Genomic DNA, 27,249 nt, shown 5'->3' with positions numbered 1-27,249 from the left:
ACTGGTTAGCCTATTACAGCTAAGTCAGAGAGCTGGGACACTTCAATAAGCTCAGCTAATTATCCCTTTCCCCCGCAGGGCTTCATTAGAGGGCTCCCCTCATCCATCACACAAAAGCATAACCACACAAACACACACACACACACACACACACACACACACACACACACACTCTAGCATTTATCAGCCCAAACATCCACCCACATTTGTATGAGTTTGCCATGCACCTTCAAGCTGTCCCTATGCTTTTTCCAACTTGTAAGACCCCCGTCAAACTATTCCTCAAGTCTACAGCAGAAGATTTCACCTGGCAATCAAAACCCATCCCATCCTGTCATACTCACTCACACTTTCTATTCTGTTTTAAAAACCATCAACTAACACACCAACGCACGGTGCATGCTTTCTACGTGGCTTGATGTGTGAATGCAGATATGCCATTTGTCATTTTTCATGCTTGTTGCACTCTTATGATGACTGTGCATATAAAAACTCCAGCAGTGACTCAGAGCGAAAAATTCTGGTCTCAAAATGCCCAGTGAAAAAAAATACACCACAAAACTGGCGAGTGGTTCCAATTCCTCTTCAGGTAATGATCGCCTAACTTCACATTCGAGACTTAAATGTATCTAATGCAACATGCCATTTTGCTGCATTCACATCACATCAAAAGAAGAGGAGGGAATGGGATGGCATCTCATTACAAATTAGAAGTGCTCACATTTAGGAGCATCCGAATCCAAATCTGTTAAACCATCGACAAACAGCAATAAATAATCATTCATGTGTATGCCACCTCTCTTGATGCACTTGTACAGGATATCGGACATATGGGAACACTGGTGTAGTGGTAGTTGATGAAGTCAACATACTATTAAGTAGATAGGTAGGATACTAACAGGGAAGTGACTATACTATTCTATATTTTTAAATTGCTTTTGGCTGATAGGTGGGTATACTGTAATTTGCCTGCAAAAGAGGTGGGTATACTCCATATATTTGTGTATACCCTCCACTACACCTCTGTATGGGAGCCTCCAAAGAAGTCCCATGTTCTATATTTAATTATGACTAGGAAGCTGATGTGAACAGTTGTTTATAGTAAATCCAATATGACATAAAGACATGGCACTCCACAGTAATGTATGAACCGGGCTCAAGTTACAAGTCACTACTCTATTACCAGCATGTAAAATCTGTGGTAAGAGACTAGGATATGTAAGTATATGTATAACAAGTTGCATGTAATTCTAGGTCTGGATCAAATTATATCACAAACTATTTAACTCAATAGTTTGGTAGAGTGTTGGACTGCACGGTTACCTGGATGTTGTTTGACTCCACATGGTGGGGAAAACATCCTCATTAGCTGCTCCCTGAGCTGCTAATCCAATACTGTATTTCTACTTTTCCATTCACTTCCATAGTGCAACCACACACATGCCAAAATAACACTTTTAGTATATTAATGAACATGAACAAAGCAGACAATGCCAACATAAAAAACAACAACAAACAGGAAATGCATAATTAGGAAAATAACAAGAAAAGCGCCACTTAATTTCCTTAAAAACATGGGTACTGGCTCAGGATTTGTTGTTTTTTATACTGGCAAAATCCTGTTGGTTTATGTGTTAAAAGTGTTATTTTGGGAGCTGTTTCGCCACGCTATGGAAGTGAATGGAGAGATAGAAATACAGTATTCTGGATTAGCAGCCCAGGAGTGCACGGAGCAGCTAATGAGGATATTTTGCCACCATGACTCATATCACATCCAGCAAACCAACATACTTATGTTCAGTGTTGCTTTGAGGTACATTACCTTGAGTGGATGCAGACAACCTAGTGTTTTGAGGAACTGCATCCAGCAGCTACTTTGCTAAAGCAGTCCAGCACATTGCACTTCCCCAAATTAGTGCTATGTGGGAGCTGCAGGTATTCACTGAGATCACTGCACCTGCCCCGCTTGCACACAATGTTGAGATAAATTAAGTTTAGTTGTGTCATATTCGTCTGTGTTTTTTTTTAAGTTATTGGTAAAGTTGAGAAAGTCTCATACTGAAAATTTGAACTCTCAGCCATGAATGAAATCCAGACTATGAGCCATGAAAGTGCAATATTATCCAGGAGTAGGGTATCATTTGGCTCTTACTACTCTGTCACAGACCTTCTGTACAAAAAGCACAAGAGATAGGGGTTTATGGGCGCTGACATATTAATTCATGGAGCTGCTTTTCAGGCAAAAGTTACATCATGTACACGCCTCAACAGTGGAACTGAGCTTGCTACTGCTTTTACTGCAACATTAAATTTTCTATTACATATGGAGGCCTACACTTCAAGCTAATGTATCTTACCCCGCTCTCTAATATACGCACACGCTAACATTTCTATGCACGCATGACACTGGGCTTAGTTTCTGGCCCATCCACCCACCTTGATGCAAAAAGGCAACATCAATCATCCCTGTATTTCTGTTAAAAAAGCATCATACTGCGTAATAATGGAGATGTCTGAGAATTTACTAATTTCCCACCAGACGAAACAAATCCTGCATGTGTCATTGTTTACGTCACCTCTTAAAATTCATTATTACAGAAATTACAGTTTACTTTTATGCGTCTTGTTTTTATATTTTGCCTTGCCATCATTAGTGTCTTTTTTCTTCACTGTGTGACTGTTTTGAAAAGTGGTACGTGAATAAAGATTATAATTACTCCCCATGGGGAAACTGGGCTGTTGCTGCAGCACACTGTAGGAGAATAGGGGGTACATAAACAAACAATTCCAACACTTGGACATATTAAGAAGACATATTTCCAACAAAGCAACAGTGGAATTTACTAAGACTAAAATATTATGAGGATTATTTTTATTATGCAGGCTTACCAGAGAAGATCTTGCCAGTGCTGCCGGCAATAGAAACCAGGTATTGGACCAGGTGCTGGCAATTGGTGGTCTTGCCGCTGCCGGACTTGCCCAGCAGCACAATGGACTGGTCCTGCCGGGTAGTGAGCAGGTTGCGGTAGGCCGACTGGGCTACAGCATAGATATGAGGCGCTGAGTCCTCGCGTCGGCAGCCTTTGAACATGTGCATCACCTGAGGGGTGAGAAAGAAAAGGACAAGAAATATGGAGATGCTATGGGGGGTGAAATAAGAGAAATCAATGCTGTGCTGTTTTTGGAACAGCGGGGAAAACATAAGACGCATACAGTGTACACTCTGCTCTTTACACTGCACTGCTGCCTGTCGATAGCACTAATAGTTATGATGCAGCCTTCATGAAAAGCCTTCATAAATTTAAGACGTTCAAAGACCTTTTCTACTGCCAGATTTTTCACCACAGAAAATAACATACAGACATGACAAAAAATGAGAAGCTTAAGCAAATATATAAATGTATTTATATTAAGAGGAGGATAAATACATAGAAGAAATTAGCATTAAGCCTTAATAACACAACTTTAAAAGTGAGCAGGGCCAAAGCAAGTACAGTCTAAAAAAGTGTGTTTTAAGAAGAGATTATACCAAGTGAGCAAAGCCTTTCACAGTTGTTTCTAAACTTGGTGAGATTAAAGCACGGATGACCTCTAGATTTGGGAAGGATGAAAATGACTCAAAAATAATTTATTTCTGAAAGCACACAAAACTGAAAGAAAACTACAAGAAGGCAAAACTGCACTCCTGTCTTGAAATGTTCCACACCTATCATCTATCCTATAGCTCTATACACATAGGACAGAGGGCTATCTCTGTCCTATGTGGTGATCTAAAACCTGACTGCAACTTCCCAAACATTACTGATGTTTAAAAAAAAGGTAATGGCTGAGTAAAAACTACTTTTTCCAAAACATGATATGAAAATAAGAGATAGGAGATAGAGCTGTAGTTGTTAAGAAATAAAGGTTTCTTTAGGAGAGGTTGAGCAAGAACAAAGTCAAGTGGGGAGATCCAGAGTTAGAGGTTTTCTACTTTCTCAGTGTAAACCACCAAGACCTCATCCTATTTCTCCAGAGAGGTTCAGTCGGATGGTTTCAGGTCAGGGTTAATTAACAGTCAACAACCCTAAATGGGGGGTTTGAGTTGTGCTAAATTTTGGAAACAATATTTGAGAAGCATAGAGCTCTTGTATTACTGGGTATTTTCTAATTGCCGAGCATTTGGTCTTTCGTAATATCATTAAATATTTGCAGCTTGTATTTGTTTCCCTGGCATAGAGCTTGTATGTACTCACTGTATACCCACTGTTTGACAAGTGATCTCTGTGGGAAGTGCAGTACAAAAACACCACAGCAACGAGCACTTAGCTCCAAAGATTAGAAAAAAAGAAAAAACACACACATACACACACACACACACACACACACACACAAAGAGGAGGATTGGCATATAACAGCAATATCACAACTAGGGGAAAAACAGTCATATTTCTAGGTATGAATTTAAGACTTGACATTCTTTATTTAAATGTATTCAAGATATTTTAAAGTCTTAGGCTTACATAATATAAATTAATAACATTTTACGACTTTTCCAGGATCCGCAGATACTCTTGTCTAGCTCTTTAATGTATTTTCAGTGTGTTACTAAATGGCTGTGTGTTAGATTGTGTCTGTGTGTCTGTGCATGTGTGTGTGTGAGCCTTCCCAGGTCTAATAAAGAGTCATTTCACTGCGAACAATGGGAGCTGGTAGATGTTAGCAGCCGCTGGCCTTTGGGAACTGTAACCTCCAAATCTCATCAGGCTAATTGGATTTCATTGTCATTTGGAGGGGGAGAAGCCCGAGCTATCCTCTCACTCATCTTTTCTCATTTAATTAATAAGTCTCTTACCACTAAATGGGAGATAGACCACTAAAGACAGAAATCCTCTCTGCTCCTGTGAACATGGTGTGTGTGTGTGAGAGAGAGAGATGTACGTCATTTAATAGCTTGATGATTTGTGTTTTAGTGTCTCAGAGTAAGTGTTAAATATCCATTTGGCTCTAAACTCTCAGGGTGTGTGTGTGTGTGTGTGTGTGTGTGTGCTGTCGCTGTGGTTGTGTGTTACAGAGGCACTGGGCCAAGACATTTTTTTCCAGGATTATTTTTTGGTAAAGTGGAGAGAGACAGGAAATAGAGAGGCAGGGGGTGACATGCTGTAAAGGGCCCGGGGTAAAATCACATGCCACTTTGACAAGGACGACCAGGGTATCCCAAATAAAATCTTTAAATTTGACCAACTTCATGAAATAAATAAATCAGCCAGAATCTTACTCATGTCTCAACTCTAAATTGACAGCCAAGGATGTGATAAAATGTGAAATCTGATCAAAATGACTCGTCGCAGTTAATTCAGGTTTAAGACTGAGTCATCACTAGCTGAACACTTCTGCTGCACTGCCCTCTAGGGGTTGAAACTGTCAGTCACTTCTGGCCATTGTACATCAGCTATGTAGCAGCAGGTGCTTTACCACTGAAAGCTGTCTACAACACATTCCAAAATCACTGATTTTGTGTGGCCAGAAGTGACTAAAAGTTTACACGGTTTAATGCTTCCCATAAACAACCAGTGTAGTATTAATCGAATCTTCAATAAATATTCCTCATAGTCAATTAAACTCCATCATGTTTACCACATCAGAGTTGAATGACGCCGAGTGTGCCAGATCTGATCTTTAAAAACAGGCAAATATCTGCCCCATATGTCAATCTAACAGGCGTCGGTGTTTCCAAAATGTGTGTGTGCTCACCTTCTCGGAGTACATGGATGGTGTGCTGAGGGGGTTGATGACCACCATGTTGGCTCCAGCGTAGGTATGGATCAGGTTGCCTCCATAGCGCTGCCTCAGTGAGTGCATAACGCTGGACTCGTTCAGGTAAAGCAACGAAGCCAGGTCCTCCGATCGGTCGTACGATGGCGGGTTAGCCTGGGGAGGGAACGAGAGGAGATGATAACGATGATGTCAAACCTGACTATGATGAAACTGATGGGTTATTTTTACATCACTGAAGACCTACAGGTACCTTTTTGCACTGCAACACTGCCTACCACCAGTCAAGTACATTAGCTATCATTAACATATAGTGAAATTCTTTCCAGAAAAATAGTGTTGTATGTCCAGGTGAAGAATGAAGACTTGAACTTCTCTTAGCCTGCATGTACAAGAGCACCTAGATTTACAGGAACCATGCCTCCATTCTTTCAGTTAGTGGCTTATTTTCCCAACTGTGGTTTAGAGCATACATTAATGGGCTGTGCATACACAAGATGTGCTTGCATTACAAAAAAAAAAAAAGGACAGCATTTCACCATTGCTCTGACATCACATGAGACAACACAGTCAGCTTACTTAACAGCCATAGCTACGATCGATCAACGTAGCATAGTTAGCTGACTAACTAGAAATGGATGATATCTCCCTAAAAGCTAGTTTACAGTAGCTTTTTCACCGTAAATCATGAGGGTGTGGATGATCAGGCACCGATATGAATAACCTCTTTTTTGTGTGTGTGTGTATCAATCTTTGTGCCACCCCTTGTCTTTTGTGATCAGCCACTTTTTCTAAAGCTAATAGTGATGAGTGCTGCATTTTGGCATTTTGACTATGTTCAAAAACAGCAAGCAGCACCTGCATCCCGTCAGGAAAACTTGGACAGCAGTAGTGCTCTGCATTAGAAAACAGCTGGATGTGATGCGCAATAACAAGAAAGTCTGTCTGGCATACATTTATAAAACATTGTTTTGTAACACAAAATCTGACACGTCCTCCATGTGAACAGGCCCTAAGAAAAACACCTTTGCATTTGACAGATAAAAATCTAACAAAGATTTTACTATTGCTATCAAGACATTTTCTTCCTTTTAGCATCCCTTCAGAGTTCCTTAACTACTAATACTCACACAGCTCCATTCCCATTGAAACCAATACAGAGCAAATGCAGTATACACTAAAGGAAGGACTGCTTTGCTTATCAAGTTCTAAATCACACTCTCCTTGGATACAATCATCAGATTTCATCTATCAACAGACTACAACAAAGTGAGCCAAAATAAACGTCTTTACTCACTTCCTACAATGTTGCCTCTGGCCGTCCTTTACAATCACAGAGCCAATTCTACTCTGCAGTGTTACTGTTATTGCTATTTAACACGGCCACGCATACTTTTATACAAAATCTATCAACATTCACAGCAGGCCTCCTGACAGACTTGACTTATTACGCAAGGGAACAAAGTACAAAATTCCTGCGGTATTACTAAAACCAATTAGCTTTACAACATTCAGCATTACATTCAGCTGGCTATGAGTGAAGGGTAATGGGTTCCTAAGATATTTAACCTTTTGACCTGATCAAGGAAAACCCCAGTACTCTTAGCTGGAACTTAGAGCAACTCTACAGCCCTGTGGGTTTGTTGAGGAATGGTAATGTGATCCGAGGATAAAATTATGCCTGGGTCTAAAAGACTTAAGAGCCCAAACAGGGACAGGGTGCTGTTTGCAGGAGTAGGCGTAATGGGCGGTGGCGCAGTGGCTTGGGCATTAGTATGCAGCAACATCAAGTGCCACTGGGGACGACCTCAGTGTCAAGTCTTTGATGCAATTAAAACAGATGTCTTTCCCCTGCCCATCGCAAACTTTGCAATTCCTTAATCAAACAGATGCTTTAGACATTTGATTAGCTGCCATCGACCTTGACGGTGCAAAGTCGCTCTTGTCGCCGTCACCTTACGAAAACCGAATGGCTACCTGTCTTGGGTATGGAAAAGTTTTGTTTCTTCTTCCTCCTTTTGTCAACGGATACTTTCTTGTCAAGGTCTTTGAGACAGCATGAATAATGAAATATTTTTGGTACCGGTAAACAGATTTTTGAAGTCCTGTCAGAGATCTCTGTGTCCGACTGGGCAAGGTGCCATGGCTAAGCGAGTGAACAACAACAGGTGGTGGCAGTTGGGTGTCGAACCTCCAAATGTTGCCCTCTGACCTCTCCTCCAGACACATTTCGTCATGCCCAGCGGCTGTCACCGTCCTCACTGGCCATCTGTGCTCGCCTGACCGTCCACTGTGGGCATGCTCAGATGGAGTGGCAGGTGGAGAGTAGACTTCCATCCTTGCTTTTTGCTCCCACCGGGGAGGTCATTTTTTATGTCAAAATCTGGCCCTGAGGCATTGTTTTCTAACATACGGACAGGGTCGTCTGGGAATGAATCCTACATATACTGTAGCAGCTACAACAGGAACATTTGTATCCTGCTTCCTAGGATGGGATAATTCTGCCTATACATAATGTAAACATTTTTCAGAGGGTTAATAATTTACAACCCTTTTAACAAGATCAGAGAAGAGATTTTTCATATGCCATCTCCTACAGGAAACAAGCTACTGTAGTTTTAAAGTGTAAAGTTACTGCACTACAGCATAGAAAAAAACCTATCCAGAGCTCAATAGTCAGTGCAACTTGATCAGTTATCAATTTTTGAAGATCTATACCCATAGAGATTAGAGACAGTTACACCTAAGCAGCACTTTTCAAAACAATCCGAGGCATATGCTACTTAATGAAATGAAATTGGACTAAAATATACTCATCAACGGGTGGGGAGATTCATAAACTGGGATGGCTGGGCAGGAGATACAGAGGTATCATTTGCATTTATTTATTCATTCATTCAAAACTCTGGATAGGGCTGAGCAAAATACCAATAGTCTTGTGTCAACATTTTGTGAAAACACCAAGGTCACCCCCACAATATCAATAGAGGAGAATTTTGTGAAAAATATTGCGATATTTGATTTTGTCCATATTGCCTGGCCCTGCTTAAAGGAGTTGCTTTACTTCTCCTCCTCTCCTCAAATCATCAAAACACAAGAGTGCTGCCGCTTATAGGAAAACTAATGTGGAGGACTTGAAGATGGAAAATTGTTGTGAAGAAAGTTTGAAGTTTCTGAAAGTTCATTTTCATATCATAGTGGAATGAATGGACCAATGACTGCATAAAAGGCAGGAAAAATTATATTGGAACTTCAAATTACGAGGTGAAGCATGAAGTGCAAACATTTTGTAGATACTACGTTTAATATGCAAAATCATTTCAAGTATCAGGGTGGCTTCATTTGCAGACTGAATTACAACTGAAGTACTTGGGAGCTGAACAGCACAAATCCCATGACTACACTCACTATCACTGCATCTCTACTTTCCCATACATGCCAGGTGAGCCAACTGTGGATAGTCTGGCTAACTCAGCCAGGTGGGAGACGTTTCAGCAGTCACCTACCTTCTCCACATCATCCTCGTCCACATCCAGTAATGTCCCATCATGCTCCAGTCTGATTTTCACTTTGCCCTCTGGAAGGGAGCCAGGCTCTGTCTTCACCATGGTGGCTGCCAGAAACCGAGGAAACAACATTAACTGTTAGCTTTTATTGCTGCTTCACGAGCCCACACACATCTGACAAACTGCCCGCCTGAATTAATGTTTAGTAATCTAAGTGAGTAATTGGCTAATTAAACTGAATAATACAGAATCAAAATATGAACAAGTGTCAAGTACAGTGTGTGGTCATACATATATAATACTCCTGATGGACTAATGTTGCTTTTAAAAGAAGCATTACGCAATTTATCGTAATAAATGTAGTCTTGAAAGTGCAAGGGTCCAGTATAGGCTAGACAGTGTGGAAAATATAATATGATAATCATACATAAACTGTCAAGAACAATGATCAATCAAGTCACCAGAAATCCATTAAGTTCCTATGACATGCCAAATTTTGTGCTGTTCCTGGAAATGAACCCACCTTTTAAGATTAGGAGGTGAGAGCTGGCAACAAAGCACTTTAATCTGATGTGGAGCTTCACCTGGCAAGGTGTCAGATTTAGTCTTTCTCCTGTCAACTCCACAACTACAAACCTCCAAAGTGGACATTTTTAGTATGCAGCTAAGTGAGCCCTACAGCAGTGTTAGCTGACATATCGTAGCAGAACTTGTAAGACCGATAACAATTTCAGTTCCAACAAGTGGGATGTTTTCACTGTCTTGGGCAGATTAGCTGGAACACTATCCCCGTCTTAAGCATGCTGCTGGGATTTCTTTAAAATGGTTCTTTGAGAGGGGCTACATCAATTGTTATTTTATAAGTGTTTTTGATTATTGCTTTCCTATCTCAAACTTAAAACACAGTTACATCTTGATAAATTAGACCAAATTTGCAAAGAAATACATGATTTGCTGACATTTTGTATCCCTGAGAATCAATCAAAAGAGAGCAGCTCATCAACCAGGTCACTCGCAGTGTGAGCACATGGTAAGACTATTACTGTTTTAACATGAAGGAAAGATGAATGAATGATTCTGTATTGGGTTATATTTGTTTACTGTCTATCCAATAAGGCCTCAGTGACTTGTATTGGACTGTATTATGAGATTAACTCTTCTCTGCTTAATAAGAAAGGAAGTGGCACATGCAGAAGTAAGAAATGTTGTAAGTAATCTCATCTCACCCAAGGAGAAGCCATCCTTGTGGACCAGCCAGACTTTTTCTGATCCATACCAAGCCTGCTCTGCTGCTATCTGCTCCTCGGTCTTCACCTGGTGGACAGCAGGCACAAGGGGAAAAAAAAAAAAAACACATTCAGTTTCACCATCCAGAGTGTTGAAATGTCGTCACGTTCATGGGAACACAGTGATTGAAGCCACTTCACTGGACTGCTCAAAGTCAGTAAACACGTTTGGTCTGATAGAACTCAAATCGTTATGTACCAAAAGACCTCCGATTCCAAACTCTGGTGTAGTTTTACACAGGAATTCAGTTTCTCCACATCCTTTCAGAGAAACTTAACAGAATGGCTGTGATCACTAATTAGATACTAACGCATGCACAAAGACTATAAAGGAACTGCTTGTCAGGATGATGAACATGCAAAAGGTGACAGTGGGCAGACAGTGAGGAGGCACTGAACAGCTTGAATGGAGAGGAGTGGGAGTAGGGTTCTTCTGTTATAGTTTTTTCTAATATTTTTGGATTGATACCATCCACGGGTACTGTATTTGTCAACAATGTTAGACATGATGATTTTTTACTTTGCTTGTCAATGTGCAAAAGCCTCTGAAACAATGTTACACCATCATGGGACCCAGATAGCACATATTTATATTAAAGCATAAAGGTGGAATCAGATCAAAACATCTAATTTGAATCAATTCAGATTAAGAGCTTCCCATGAGGTAGTATTGATCAATTGTAACAATATTATCTAATAGTAATCATCAGTCAAACTGCATCACTTCCATCATTCAATATCTGATTTTTATTGGCAATATATTGTTCCAACTCTAAGACAAATGCCCTCACTGCTCCATGCCCCCACATTTTCAATGGACATTGCATGCTTCTTCAGGGTAGTATGTGCAAGTGCGTGTGTGCGTGTGTGTGTGTGTGTGTGTGTGTGAGCGTGTGAGTGAGAGACAGAGACAGAGACAGAGACAGAGACAGAGAGAGAGAGAGAGAGAGAGAGAGAGAGAGAGAGATGAGGTGATGCTGAGAGTTCAATGGACTGCAACTTAAGAAAACATTTTAATAGACAAAATACAAGCAAATAAAAAAAATCTGAATTTGCATCACATTTTCTAAATGCTGTGCATTGTCAAATTGGTAAGATTTTTTTTTTTTTTTTTTTTTTAATGTATTTGGTCTATTAGCATGTTTTTTCTTAAGCTGCAGTGCTTATGCCGCCTTTCCACTATTGCGCCAAACACGGGCGAGCTTGTGCATGCCGAGGCCAGTTATATTTCCATTGTCACTTCCGGTCTCTGATCGTGCTTTGGCTGGGGTATACAGTGGCCAGTTTCCAGATGCCAGTTGTCCACCAAATCCCCATGGGCCAGACAGGGCTAACCGAGGTCTGAGGCAAAGTTAAGGCTCATGGGCAGGGTTTACCTGGCTTTGGGCGGGGAGATGGGTGCAGCTGATAAGTATAGATGCCAGCACAACATTTCTCATCAGCCCACTTTTATCGCAGAGAAATAACACATAAACGGCAGTATTGGTCAAACGAGGACATTAGGGCTCTACTCACTATCTGGGCAGAGGATAACGTCCAACAACAAATCGACGGTGGGTTTTAGGACAATACCGCGGGGCCACTGGCACAACTGTGGAAACGTAACGCATGGTGTTTGATCTCATGGTGTGAGATCGTGGGTCAGTAACACCGTCTGGCTCAAAGACAGCCCTAGCTCGCGATGGTGAGATGGTGGAAAGACGGCTACTGTAAACAGGCAGTGACCCCAAACCAAACACACAAGTCAGTCAGCAGACAAGTAGTTTTACAAAGCTGAGGTGGTTGGTGGGGAGGGCTGCCTGAGTGACACACTAAAACCACACAACATATCACAGCAGCACAAAACCAAATGCCAGAGATTAACTTGGTTCAGTGCACAGTGAGGGGGAAAGGTGAAGAATAAAACAAAACATGAAAAAAATAATGAAAATGAAATAAAGTAAATGAAAAAAATGCTAAATTATTTAAATCATGAAATTTCTTAATTTTTTACATTTATTTCAATGCAGAAATCAATGCAGAAATCAATGCAATCAATGCACGTTTAACAGTGAAGGAATGAAAGGAATGTCAAGAATAAAGAAGATTATACAATTTGAGCTGCAAACCAAAAAAAAACTAATTAAATCAGGGTTCAAGTCAATGACTAATTGACCTGATCCCTGATTTGATTAAGGTAGGTTTATTCAATGTCAATTTTGGGTTCTGTACTTTGTAAATAAAAATACAAATGAAAATAAAAATAAAAATAATCATCATCATCATCATCATCATTATTACTAAAATTAAAAAATAATCTAAATAAATAAAAATCCTACATATTAATCCCAATATGAGTGCAATGCCAGAGCAAAGCTGTCTGACCGATTGCATGCTGTTCATGTGAATCTGTTTAGCCCAGTTTTAGTGCTCTACATCAACTGCAGGGGGTGGCCTCACATATTCTCAGAGGTGTAATATCTCCCTATCAATAGCAAGAGTGTCACACAATGTGTTTTGATGGAAAAGTGGACAAGGCACACTGCAAATCGCAAGCACAGGGAGAGTTTCATAGTCAACAGCACAGCACTCCACAGATAAGGGTGATGGAAGGTGGTGTTTTTGGGACAGGCTGGTGAAGGACACTCAGGCACAGCGGACACCAGACCTTGGGCTGCTGGGCTGCAGCATGAGATGCCTGAAGGAGGGCCACAGGGTCCTCATCCACTGTTCCCTGATGTTTGGCCAGCATGAGGTGGAGGGAGGGGTCAAAGGTCACAGTTAGATATAAGCAACATGTATATATGTAGACTGAACAGTGCACACACCCAGCAGCAAACAGGAAAATATGGTATCATCTGCATAGGTGCAGATTTTATCACTGCTTTTGCAGAAAATGTAGATGCAACAGATGCTTATATTTACAGAGGAAACCTGTGAGAAAGAAATATGGCTTACTGCACAAGTCTATGGTAGGACTTAATGATCCACTTGCTGCATTATGGTAGATCACAATTTTCCTATCAGTGTAACAGATTAGTGGAAACTGAAAAGTTGTTGCTGCAAAAAAAATTAATTTAAGATCTTGTAGATTCAGATGTTTCTTAGTGAGGCAATAAAGTCGACTTGGAGTCTTAAAGAAGGACAGACGGAGGTGAAGAAGGAGGAGGAAGTCTACATCTGGAGATGAGTCAATGCATCATGACACACAGTGGCAAGATGGTAATACCTGATCATCGTAAATCACCAATGGCCAAAGGCTGCTCATCAGTCACACACACCAGTCATACACTCCTTCATACATCAGACACACATCTGCTCAAAGAGTAGGCTGCCTGGACCAGCCCGAACATGCAACCAGTGTTTTATCATGGAAAATCTCTCAGTCACATGCCAGTATCACTTAGAGGCAACACAGATAAATGCAAAGCTCATGCAGGTCTTTTCTATCGCCCTGATGCGTCTTGAAATCAAATATGCTGCTCCATGACAGGAAAGCAACTTAATAAACTATAACTCTTAAACTTTTATGCAACAAAAAGGACAAATCAAGGATAAAGCAGTCTAAAGGTTTTTTGTCAGTCTTGTTCATACCATACAGAGCTATTAAAAGGGGAGGAGAAAAGATCCTCAGTGACTGGTTAGAACATACAGATCAGGATTTGACTGATATGGGTTTTTGAAGGCAAGTGCAGTTAGTAGATAATATTTTCCGACTGATGCTAATGACAGCCCATATTTGTGTTGGTGTTCAATATCTTTAAATCGTGCCTCTTCTAAAGGGATTATCAACCTGGGTTAACTATCCCCTAAAAAAAGAAACACATTCACTAATTCCCCTGGAATTTATTCTTAAGCCATGAACAACCAGTGTAGTATTGAAAATTCTGTGGTAACTATATAAATCAATCAAACTGCATCATATCAATCATATCAGAGGTGGACCACGCCGAATGGACCAGATCTTATTTGAAGAAATGAAAGGATAATCCCAGCTTCATGTATCAGTCTAACCCTAATACAGATGTTCAAAACTGACAAACAAGAACCAAAAAAAAAGGATGACGGCAGCGGCAAGAACAGGGTGTAAAGTTAGAAGTCCTGGCCTTACACTCCAACACGGCACACGAGTACAAACTCCAGCCAGGAGGCCCAGAGGGAGGCCGGGTGGCCGCAGTACCTGGGGGGGGCCCTGGGGCTCTGGGGCTGCTGGGGCCAGGGCTTGGATGGAGGCTGACCTGACTGCTGGCTCCAGCTTAGCCACAAAACAGCCACAGAGAGACAGCCGCAGCCAGCAAAAGCAATGTGAGTAAGAGAGATTGAAGATGTGCGGAAAGAAAGAGATGGAGACAAAAGGGAAAGAGAGGAGAGGGTGGAGGGCAGAAAGAAAAAGATGACATGGTCAACATGAAACATTGGATAAAAAAAAGTCTGTGTATATTAGAACAAAAACAAAAACAGCATGGGCATCTGGTACAATAAAGGAGGGGCAAAAAATGTTAATGTAATGAGTATTTTAAAAGTGATGACTGACTCTGAGATTTCTATGATGACAAACTGGCCATGCACTTTGGCAGCTTAGAACAGCCCGACAGGCAGTAATGTGTGGATCTGCTGAGAGACATGTTAGTGAGATGTTATTTCAACTTGGAATGTGCCGTAAATCAGAGCCAGAGAGGAGCGTCGTTAATTGGAAAGACTAAATCATCTCTGGACGGAAAATTAATGAGCTATCAAGCAGCGGGATCCTATTTAAATTAATTTGGGAGGGTGGTGGTGCTATGAGCCTGAGTGATGTTAAAACATTAGAGTAAGAGACAGAGTAAGAGTAAAGTGGAGGGAGAGTTTTAAGCTCCTGTTAAAGACAAGAGAGCAGAGAAGGAAGCTGGAGAAACTGAGAGGAAAGGGGAGTTGGAGCCAGTACAAGAGAGGGATAAGATTTCCTCCATGACAAGCCACACTGGCAGACAACCTATTGTGTCCCATTTGGAATACATTCAGAATAGGGAAAAAAAACAAACTCCCAACCCTTCACTGACTGTGACCCTAAACAGACACTCCATGGCATGGTGACCACTGCAAAGTTAAGTGCAAGTTAAGACATCATGATTTTAAGTACAATTTGAACGATATAAGTTTGTGTAGGCAAATACTGATATTTTTGCTGAGTTATTTCTTCTGTTTACAAGCCCCAATGCCATGTTTTTGAAAGAAATCAAATGAATCTCCTCAGGTTTCAAAGGGCTTCCCTCAGACAACCAGTGCCGTGTTGATCGATCATACAATAAACAGTGAGTAGTTCATATCAGAATTTTAATAAAGGGCCAATTATCTGTCTAAATAGTGTTGTAGCCTAACCCTAGTTTTAGATATGCTCTGGGATTACAAGCATCACTCCTGCTCATGGGAATCAAAGCATTTCGAGGAAAATGGATGCAAGAGGAAAAGAGATGCTGAAAAAGTGGGGGATGTGAGGAGAAGGTAAGGAAGGGACACAAAGAAGGAGGCAGAGGGAACCAGGGAGAGAAAACACTGTGGAAGAAAAAAAAAAAATCACACTTGACACAACATGGACAGACAGAGACAGACAAAAAGCCAAGGCAAGACATCAGTGATGGGCAGACGGACAGCAGCATCATTTACAGGGGCCGTGAAGATCCTCATCAGGCGTCTCTGAGCCTCCTCGGTAGGGCTGAGCGGCGCCTCCTACAGGTCAGAGCGGCAACACATTGAGTCCAAACAGCCATCCCATACACGAGAAGCAAAGCTCTGAGGCCATGACTACCACAGCAAGCGACTAGGACTACACACAGCATGATTTGCAGAGCACATTTGTCATCTGTTGGTCATGCCATAAGTGGTATGATTAGCTAACTGAGATCCAGATGTTACACAAATAATATCTGTAAACAGGGTTTCCCACAGTAACAATGCACTCAGTAACGAGAGGAAGATAGCACCACTACTGTCCTACATAACAGCTACAGGGTAAGTGAAATAATACCACGTTTGGTAAACTAGGTGAACTATTCCTTTAAAATCATTTAGCTGCGCCTGTTATTAAGGTAGGTTTATTCTTTTTGCACAACACAGGACCCCTTCACTCAGCCCGTCAGCCACCTTGACTCACACGTTTCCTGGAGGAAACCCCGTCTGCACATAAACACACTTCAGTCATTTTATCAACAGCTATGCAAGGCTGAATATTCGACTTGCTGTAGGACAAACACATACAAAACACAACCTATGGGTTATTTTGGAAATGCTTTTTGAAGAGGAAACGCTGAAGGGTGCCTCAAACAACATGCATACGCGCACGCACACACACACACAAACACACACACACACAAAGTTAGCAAGTCCCATACACACAAAACTGCCAGTTAGAAGAAAAATACCTGCAAGCAGAAAAACCACTGCAACAAACCATGCTCTGGTTGAACCAGCGAACAGATAAACTGTCATGGGGTCTACGTAACAGACGTAACAAAGTGAATCTAATTATCATTGTTGTGTCTTTCTGTAATAACCTTATATATCTGTCTTTAGGAATCCAAAATCGCATATAGTCAGCAATGTAGTGAGAAGTAATTATAACCTGAAGCTTGTGATGATCATACGCTAAGTTAGTATAATGGACAATAAAAATATGTCAGAAATTTGCAACTGCTTAAAAAAAATGGGTAAAATCCATTCTTCATGGTGGACGAACTGAATTTTTGTCTTTTTGCCCTCCACTACAACCCTACCTGTAACAGAAAAAAGTCAATTAAGTGTGGCTAGGCAGTGCTGGTTTTAACAAGCCTTAGAAAACAGTAAGTGGGTGAGCTCCAACATCTAGCAGCTGACTCTCAAAGCTAGTGTGGCAGTCGGAGCCAGCATGTGTCGAGGCTTAGGCATAAACAAAGACCCTGTGAGGTCTGTAATTGCGGAAACTCAGTGAGAGGCCGGGAAGAGACAGCCTTTTTTACCATATCTGCCATCTGGAAAGTTACGGGATAGTTGTGTTATCTCTGTGCCTGGTCATGGGCTCTGCTTTGAATTTCTTCTCTCAGAATACAGTGCTGCCTTCAGTAATTGGCTCTACATGGGTCTCTCAGGAGTGGCTAAGAACTCTAGGCCACTGGCAACATCACATCCCTCCTTTGGAAAAGTCCCCCCACTGATTAGCCCTGGTAAACAAGGCTTGTGAGCTACATTGTGCAGTATGGTCTCACTGGAAAGAAAAAAAAGCAACCAAACTCCTTGTTTGTTTTGATGGGAGATGTCTTGCCGCAAAAAGGGTCTCAGAGGAAAGGGTTTTAGGGCAGAAGCACTGCATGAGATGAGGGCGCAAACCTCAAGAGAAGTTTAAAAGAGACTGAACTCAATGAAATCTGCAAGAAACAAAAGCCTCATCACAGTGTAGTTTCTAACAAATAAACAGCTCACTAACTTGGCAATAAATCCAACTTAGTAAAGAAATGAGAAAGTTGAGGGGGAATTTGCAGGCTTCTGATCAAAAGCTTACCAAAGCTTGCTCAAATCCCAGAGCCAGTTGGGAAAATGTGGGAGGGGAAAGTGAATGAGTAATGCTCTCCCCTCCTTTAACAACTACTGCTGAGGTACCCTTGAGTAAGGCACTGAACCATAAACTGCTCAAGTGGAGCTGCTCAGTGGCCGGCAATAAAAGACTGTTTGTGTCGGGTAGCTCCCAGTGTGAATGTGTGGAACTGCATGAATGTGAAGGAGGTCGGTACTGCAAAAGAGCATGCATGCTCAGTAGACTTATCCTGTATACACAAAAGGTAAAAAAGAAAAAAATCATGTTTCATACTGCATTAGGAGACAGTTTCAAGCACCATTAGAAAAGCCAGTTGTTTAGCAAGGAACTCCACAGTGAGTGTTCAAACATTTGTGGTGACTGTCACAAAGCACCAGCGTGCACTTTTGTTTCAAAGTCATGCATTTTCGCCACTCCTTTTTCACATCTAAGGCCAACATATCAACCGTGCATGCTAAGCGTGGACATGGTACCTCTTGTTTTTTCACATCTGGCTGTTTTTGAGCAGCAGGCTTGGATCCTGGAGGGGGAGACAGGGGACCTGGCTTGGGACGCTGAGGAACAAAGCCCGCCGGAGGGGAGAGAGGGGAGGGTTTGGGGGCTGGGATAAAACCTGATGGAGGAGAGAGAGGGGTAGATTTCGGGGGTGCTGGGGTGGTTGAGGGAGCAGTAGGAGGGGTGGATTTAGCAGCAGTGGTCAATTTGGGTGCAGGTATGAAGCCAGGAGGAGGAGACATGGGTGAGGGCTTGGGTGCAGGTATGAAGCCAGGAGGAGGAGACATGGGTGAGGGCTTGGGTGCTGGGATGAAGCCTACAATGGTTGGGAGAGAAGCAGGCTTGAACTGAGAGGGTTTGGAAGGACTTGTGGTTGCGGTTGCGCTTTCAGAAGACATGCTGGTGGGAGTTGCTGCAACCGCAGGTTTGACCTCCTGTTTCTGAGCTGATCCTGCGCTTTGGGGCTCAGACTTAACCTCCTCTGGCTTTTTTTCATCTTTCCTCTCCTCGGACTCAACTTTTTCCACTGGTTCGTCTTTACGTATTCGCGGGCGGGGCTCCCTTGTCCTTCCCCTTCCCATGAGATTAGTCAATCCTTGTGAAATGTCATCTTTCTCTTCTGTTTTAATGGTGTCATGTTTGAAGGAGAAGGATGAAATTTTGGCACCCTTAGACACTGAGGCTGGTGCTGGCACTGGTGCTTTAGCTGGTTCAGGACCAGGTTTTACTAATTCCGGGGCCTTGGTCTCCTCTTCCTCTGCGGGTAGCACCTTCCTCACCACACGCCGGACCACCTTCACCACCTTCTTGCGTGTCAGACCCTGGTCATCTGTAACATCGGGCTGGCTGGCACTGGTGCCCAGATCTTTGATATTACCGTTGGCTGTGCCATTGACTGCACTGTTGATCAGGGTGCCGTTTTGTTGGCTGTTCCCATTCACGACCGGCTCAGAGCTTTTGGTAGCTTGAGGCCGTTCAGGACTCTTAAGATGCTCGGGCATCTTTGATGGTGGCTCAGGGCTTTTGAAGCGGTCCGGCACTTTAACGGGTGCCCTAACCTTAGGTGGGGAGGGACTCCTGACACGGGCTGCAGACTCTGTGTGGGCAATTGATGGGGGGCTTTTCGCCCGAAATAGCCCCCTGCCAGGGTCTAGAGCTGGCACTGACTGGGCTCGGCTGTACAGACCATCACTGTCTGACTACTCACACAGAGAGGAAAGAAAGGAGATCAGAAATGATATCAGAAATTGTAAGCGAAGCATCATGTCTACATTTTGAAAAAAGCTCCTCTACGTCATTGCTGAATAATCAAACTGTTGGCATGTTATGGCAGGCTTAAAGTGTCTTGGCCTATCAACAGTCATTTCACCCATGCATTATTAATTAAAGACTAAAGGCAGCAAAATGATAGCCCCTGCCATCTGGACAACACAGTCAGCTGTGCTGTCTAAGAGATCACTGTTTGAAAACTTCAGGACTCTCAGCTTACTCAAGAAATCACTAATTTTAGTCCTTCCGTATATATCACAGACCCATTTGAGCTCATAAGGGACATTTTATGAATTAACCAGATCAGAGAAAGTCAATATAAAACACGTACCTCCAGTTTCCTGTACAATTTATAAAATTACTACTGTGGCAAACAAAAAAAAATTAATCTGGAGACTTACACAGCACTACAAAGTCTGACTGGGCTGCACGTTACCAGATAACCAGTTGCCCAACACATGCCTGACTGCCCCCTAAAATAACTCTAAAGTATCCCACAATGAGTTTATTTGAAGAGTGTGTGCATGGCAGCTGAATACAGTGAGATAGCTGGAGTGTCTTGGACAACTCACAGTAACTGGCCATTGGTGCAAACCATATAGCAAATGCCTCACAAACACACCAGTGTGTACACCATGACTACCTGACATCCATCTCCTCCTGCCATGTCAGAGTGTCAGGGTATTTGCTATAGATAACATTCATATGAACCAAGTTTGGGGTTCTCTTGACATTCAAACCCAAATAATCCACAAACTGTATTTGTAATTTGTTATTCTTAGATCATTTCCGGCTGGTGATGTAAGGGCAGATTGGCCCCAAATTACTGCATTGTGGACACCCTGGAGAGAGATGCGACAACATGGAAACTCAGGGCCAGTAACAATAACTTATCTGTTTTTGTGGCTAATACTGATACAATAACCAATTACTGTTACTCTTGCATTTACAAAAATGTGGAGAGGGTGACAAAGGCAAATTTTTTCAACTGACCAGTTTATTTCACATGAGAAATGCCATTTTTACTGACATTCTTCATCAAATATTTATCTTTATCTGTTTAAAGTGATTTTAAAGAGAAAACCTTGATTGGTTAGAGAGCCCGTGTACAACACGTGTACAGCACCAAACATGTAGTGCTTGTTTAAAACAACAGTGTCTGGAAGTGACTAAAATGGAAATGGAAATGAGCCACGTAAGAACTGTCACTTCTTTAAGAAAAGGTTTTGCAGTATCGAGTGAAATTCCATTATCGCAACAATAACAATTATTTAATTTTCTCATTTATCAGATTATATCATATCGGCCTCCAAAATGTCACATATCTCTCTTGTCAGCTTTGGATAGACAAAGGGTCTTGCAGCTAGTAAGTTTGTAAAGCTCGGGGTTTAGGTAACAGAATCAGGCCACTTGCTTCTTCTGGCTCCTCTTACATTTTTAACATTTTAATCAAGTCCTATCTTCATGTTTTTGCCTCATCATAGTCAAACTTCTGTGATTAAACAGATATGCCATCTTGTGTACTACAGCTGAAAATAGAAAAAGTGTTAAACATAGGCCTAAAGTTAATCATGAAATGACCTGTATGACTTAAGATAAAGCACTCTCCAGTGTGGATCCTGATTAAACTAAAAGAAAACCTAGTGTTTTTTTTATGTCTGGCCGATAGAGAAGGCCATAATGAGATTCATGGGCTTAACAGATTTCTCAATTAACAGCAAGCTAATAATGAGTAAAGCTCTGAGACTAGATAGGAGTGAGATTCTTTCTACTTTGCTAATCATATATCACATATAAAGCCTCTTTGTGAGACATTGGGTCAAGCAAAGAAATTATTTGCACTTTGCTGTTTTACAGTGTATGGGTGCAGTTTGCCTCCCATCAAAACTATCATTGTCTAAAGCAATTATGCTGCTTAGAAAGCAATTACAGGGCCTGCTCACAGTGCCTATCCTCTACGGCTTTTGTTGGGAAATTAAAAAGGGTAAGTGTCCGTGACATTGCATCCACAGTTTAGAAATTACTTTGTTCATCAACTTTGTGGCCTTTTCCAAATCAATCGGTTAATGAAATTGTTTAAGCTGTGAGAAGAGAGGCACCATCTGTTATAAAACCAGTGCAGGAGGTTTCGATGAAACATGACATGGACCTAAATTAACATTAACAAAACCCCACAGGTCTGAACTGTAAAATATGAATTGAGGGATCATGTTTTCATGACGACAAGTGTTTCTTGGACAAGCTCAGATGAAGGAGGGGTACGTGCAGGAAGGGCACTTTGGACTGCCAAGAGCAAGGAAAGTCCCGGTCTCAAATTAACTCGTCTCTTCAAGTCCAGTCTGACTGAATACTGTATGCAGCACTGATTATAACATCAGTCCACTTCCATTAAAATCTGCAAAACATAAAACAGCAAACACTTGGACCTTGATGGATAACAAAAGTCTTGAAATAAGGCCTGGAATAAGACATGAGACAGCTCTGCTCTGGCTCACTGAGGTGCTGATCACTCCGTCTGACTTGCTGCCCTCCCCCCAACTCAACAATCAAATTCACACTTTGGAGCACTTACACTTTTGCTGCCTGGCTTGTTCTCGTCTTTGACCTGAAGGTGTTGATATGGAGAGGGAGCTACGTCAAAACCTTGGACACCATATGCTTTGCTTTTGACACACTGTGAAAATCACAAACCATGCAAAACACCAGTGCTTATTTCAGGGAACTATCTTACATTTAGATGTTTGGATCTCTTTATGTAGATACAAGCAACAAAATTATTATTTAAAGAAGTAAAAAGGAGGATCTCCTAGTATTGCTGTCCATGTACGTTTTGATACTCTGATTCCTGTATGACGTGCAGCATTATAGAAACAAGAAATCACTTTGTTTGCTCGTTTTTCAACAAGACAAAATTAGAGCCAAAATCTTGTTTCTGCTATTGTCTTTCTAACACAGAAAACCAATTTTCCATAGGGGAAATTTTTAATTCGGTTTAATTTGTCGCTTTTTCATTGCAATGCAGAAAACAAACTTTCCATAACCAAGAAACAAGAAATCAAGCCATGTTTTTTTCGTATCTACAAAAGACATGAGCAGACATAGAGCTGAATTTCCCTTTTTTTTATCTTATTAAAAAACAAGAAAATGAGAAAACAAATTGATTTCTTGTTTCTGCCAGTTGGATTTCATCCAAGAATCAAAGTATCAAAGCGTACTTGGACCAAATGTAAGGCACTTCAGGATAAAGTGTCCAGCAACTAGAATGCTTGATACACTGTGAATGGGGAACTAAAACTAAATAATATTTATGTATAAGAGTGAAACGGCCAGCAAATTGATAATGTGATACATGCAAAAACCACAACTAGTTTCAAAAATCCAAATGAAAACCACACCATGCATGTCCAAACGTCCAAATGAGACTTCCCTTTTGCTCCCAGAAGGAAAAACGTGAAGAGAATGCCATGTTGGCTGCGTTGATGTCATGGGCTGTGTTGACTGAGATAGGAGAAGGAAGAGGAGGAGGGGGGGCTGGGTGAAGGAGAGGAAACGGAGGGTAGGAGTAGACGGATGAACAGACAGATGAATAGAGATGAGAATCTTCGCACTACAGGCAGAATCTGTTGGTCCTTCAGTGTAGGCAAACCACGTGTCGATGACAGATAGATGAGAAAAGTCTAAGAGAGAGGGAGATGCAGGGGGATAGGAGATTATAGCATGATTACAGAAAGCAAAACAGATGGCAAAAGATCCCCCACAGACACAAGAAACAAGTGAACTCTTCAAATACAAAAAAGCCTGGAAACCAAGGCTTTCAACATAATAACTTGAGAAAACAAATGCCGTGTCGAATGGTAAACACAGTCACACTATCCTCAGACTTTTAAACCTGTCCTTGGTATATATTGGAAAGTGGGAACACAGTGACATATGAAGGTTATGCAGGAAGCACACCAATAGTGAATGAATCTCTGTACTAAGTAAACGGCCACTGCTATCAACTCATCAGGCTAATTTGTACATCAAATCGGATGAGGCTGGCCTCCTCCAACTGTTGTGCCCTGGCCTGGTGCTCTTTGGCTGGGTAAGATTAGCACCAACGGCCCTGATCCCTTTCCAAAACATGTTTTACTGGGTGTCAGGCAAAGTCCAGGCTTGGCTCAACCATGAGAGGTGTCCAAGTGTGCATTTGTTATCAGTAGGCATTGAACTAGGGCACTAACAGGCTTATTTTTGGACAAGACACTTTGTCTGCAGGGCTTTGGGCCAACAGAAAGAAAGTCCATGAAAACTAGGCCAATGAGACTCTCAAATATACAAACACACAGGATAGAGAATAACTGGGAATATGTGCTAATACTGATTTTGATTATATGTTGTGAAATCTTTAGCACCCACTCATGATTTGCAAAATGGTTTGTTGCGGTGTAAAATGTGGCAAGACTGTAGCAAATGGGCCAAACATTCAAAATCACTGGTGTGGTCCTTTAAAGGCTGCAATACAGTAAAGTGATGCAGTTTTCTGATCTTATTATAAACAGTTGTAGCTGTCCTGTCATTCGCCTCTCGATTTGCTTGGTTATCATATCCACATTACAAATCACTGTTTATCAAAAATCCCATTCTGTAAATATCTTATTAAATCACCAACACTCTTCCGACACTCAGAACTGACTTGGATGAAGGTGGATGAAGTAAAACGTTTTCAAGAATCTACAAACAATCCAGCTGATCTCAATTCAGCTCTACATGGATAACAAAATTTAATTCAATACTGATTACCACCTTTTTCTGACGAATATCATTGAATGAAAGCACATTTATTCCTCAACAGCACCAAATAGCAGCGTACTTTCCAAGCATCACTTGGAGTTACCATGTGTGTTTCTGGTTAAAGCAAGAGCTTGCTTGACAATTTTCTTCATACAAACACCCATAAGCAAGCTGTGACAACTTACCTATAAATTAAACCAAATATCAAACCAAACTTGTTACCATCAATTACAATATTCATTTTTGTGCTATGATTTTAATATCAATTTATGCATATATATACATAAATGCAAGCACCAGTAGAAGACACACACACTTACACACCAGACCTGGATATAGCATGGTGACAGCACATGTTGCTCAGCCACTAACTTGGGGAGCTGGTGTGTTATTGGAGAGTGCCAGTATAACAGACTTCAACAAGCATGACTGAAAGCAACGCTTGTTTCATTTCTTTTTTTTTCTCTTTTTTTTAAAGAACAAACCACCAAAACAAAGAATCCATATTTTATCAGACAGTTAAGTCAAAATTTAACATCAAAAGATGTCCCAAAACTAGAAACCAGCACACCAATCCTGTGATCTGAACTCTGGAGACATTTCTGAAGTTTCTCTACAGAAAATAAATGAAAGGCTGTCTTTGTCAACTCATGGAAAGTCTGCTTGAGCCTCCACATGGAGAGGAGCTTTATTTAACAAGACTATTAAAAGTGCTAATTCAGTACATGCACCTACATCACCAGAAAGGCACCCTGGGTTATTACCCATGTGGAAAACGATCTTTTGTTTCTACTTCTGAGAGAAATGAATTCAATTGGACAAATTTACATTAAAGAAACCGAGGGAAAAGAAAGACCGCTCCTTGATGAACAGGTTCTTCAGCACGCCTTTGTGGTCTGGGTTTAGAATTTATTTTGGATTCATGGGTCATTCCAACCGAAAACAGGCATCCAGCCCTATTTGCTGACCATCTATGATTAGGACTCGAGAAATCTTTCCAGAATTAAAGTACATCTCTAATAAAACTGTCGGTGTTTGCACTGTAATCTGGCCCAGGGGACACAGTCGACTATTATGTGGCTTATGTTCTTCTATATTTGATGTGTTGAATGAAACTCTAGTGGCAGGGGAAAGACGACAACAGTAGTTCACATCTCTAATCCTTGCACCGTCCAAAGCACAAAAGGGAAGTTACATATGGTGTCTCTCACACAGGAAACAGGCAGCTGCTTCTTGTTACAGTAACAGTCAGTTGGCTAATTCACTGAATCTGGTTTGACTGAATTTTACATAGAGTCACATGTAAATCACAAAAAAGAAAATTACACGATCACATATCTAAGTGTCAGAACTTATTTCTGAAAGTCAAAGTTAGATGACACTCTTAAATTAATAACGAGTGATACAGCATTACTGAAAAAGCAGTGAAACCTCAATGCAAACTGTATTTTCCATTAGAGGCAAAGGCCCACACAAGAGCCTCCATTCAACCTGTGCCCACACAACCTATACCTCTTCTTCACCCTGCCCGAACTTTCTTTCCACGTTTCAAATTCTGGCACTCACACTGAAGAACATATATCAGGAAAAAGGGGGAACCCAGCTGTCAAGATATATGCTGCTATCACAGCATGCTAACCTCAGTTGGAAGACCATGAAGCCGGCCCCGGAGCTGTGGTCAGCACTAAAAATAGTGGCACCGGCTCCGGAAACTCGAGGCCAAGCTCTTCTCAACTGATTTTCCGCTGAAGACCTCTCTCTTCTCCCCAAAAACCCTTCACCGACACTTATCTCCCACAGCTTCTATACCTGTTTAATGAAGTAGCTCCAAAACTCCTATATCCAAATTATTCCCCAGAAGTCAGCGATGGGATCAAGGACAAGCCAACGTGGAAGAGAGCTGACAGAGAGGCTTCTGTCAGGCACGGTGGGGTGTGAATAAGCAAGACTGGAAAGAGGGAGAGTGCCCTGATAGGCCGGCTATTCCTGACAGTGGACAGACAGAGATGTAGGGACAGCTGTTGTGATATGAGGGTCCCGAGCCAGGCTAAAAATAGGAGCCTCGACTCCCCAGCTCAGCCAGGTCTGCCGCAAAGTCCCCCACCCCCAAGAATTCAACCAGCAGCCCTTTCATATCTCTGCAGATCCCTCTGCAGTTGCTCTGTCACCTCAGCTGCTGCTGTGTTTGTCTGTGTGTGTGCATGTATAAATGCAACACAGACGGATGTGATGAATTACCTTTCATCATTACCAGAACTGAGTAGCTTTTTGTGTACTTGTATTTTTGAGTGTTTTTTAAGGCAGCAATAATCTAAGAGCAAAACTGACCTTTGGTGTCATGTGGGTTGTCTAGTTCCCTGGGTGTGATTCGAGTCCACATGATGAAATAGCCTCATTAGTTGCTCTGTGCTCCCCTGGGCTGCTAATCCCCAAAACTGTATTTCTATCTCTCCATTCACTTCCACAGAGTGGCAAAACAGCTCCCAAAATAACTCTTTTAGCACACAAACAAACATGAGCAAAGCAGATTATGCCAATATAAAAAAAAAAGTCCCAGTTCTCTTTTTTGTCTGAGTAATTACAATTATTTGTACTACTAGTACTGTTGGGTAATTTCTTCCTGGCGCAAGGTTACGATGCGAAT

General features: G+C 41.6%; 1 protein-coding gene across 4 annotated transcripts in view; it reads right to left on the bottom strand.

The window, feature by feature from the left end:
- myo18ab (myosin XVIIIA b) overlaps positions 1-27,249 on the bottom strand; it is a 169,469-nt gene that overhangs the window by 102,596 nt on the left and 39,624 nt on the right. For all 4 annotated transcript variants that reach the window (XM_030066613.1, XM_030066614.1, XM_030066616.1 and 1 more), the window contains 4 exons: positions 10,487-10,574; positions 9,261-9,367; positions 5,734-5,910; positions 2,890-3,100 (listed from right to left, as the gene is read on the bottom strand). In XM_030066613.1, the coding sequence (XP_029922473.1) occupies positions 2,890-3,100; positions 5,734-5,910; positions 9,261-9,367; positions 10,487-10,574 (583 nt within the window). The remainder of the gene's footprint in view (positions 1-2,889; positions 3,101-5,733; positions 5,911-9,260; positions 9,368-10,486; positions 10,575-27,249) is intronic.

The sequence above is a fragment of the Myripristis murdjan genome, chromosome 13 (assembly GCF_902150065.1).
Source record: "Myripristis murdjan chromosome 13, fMyrMur1.1, whole genome shotgun sequence".
Lineage (NCBI taxonomy): Eukaryota > Metazoa > Chordata > Actinopteri > Holocentriformes > Holocentridae > Myripristis > Myripristis murdjan.
Note: the sequence above shows the minus strand (reverse complement) of the source record. Positions and strands in the feature narration are given on the sequence as shown.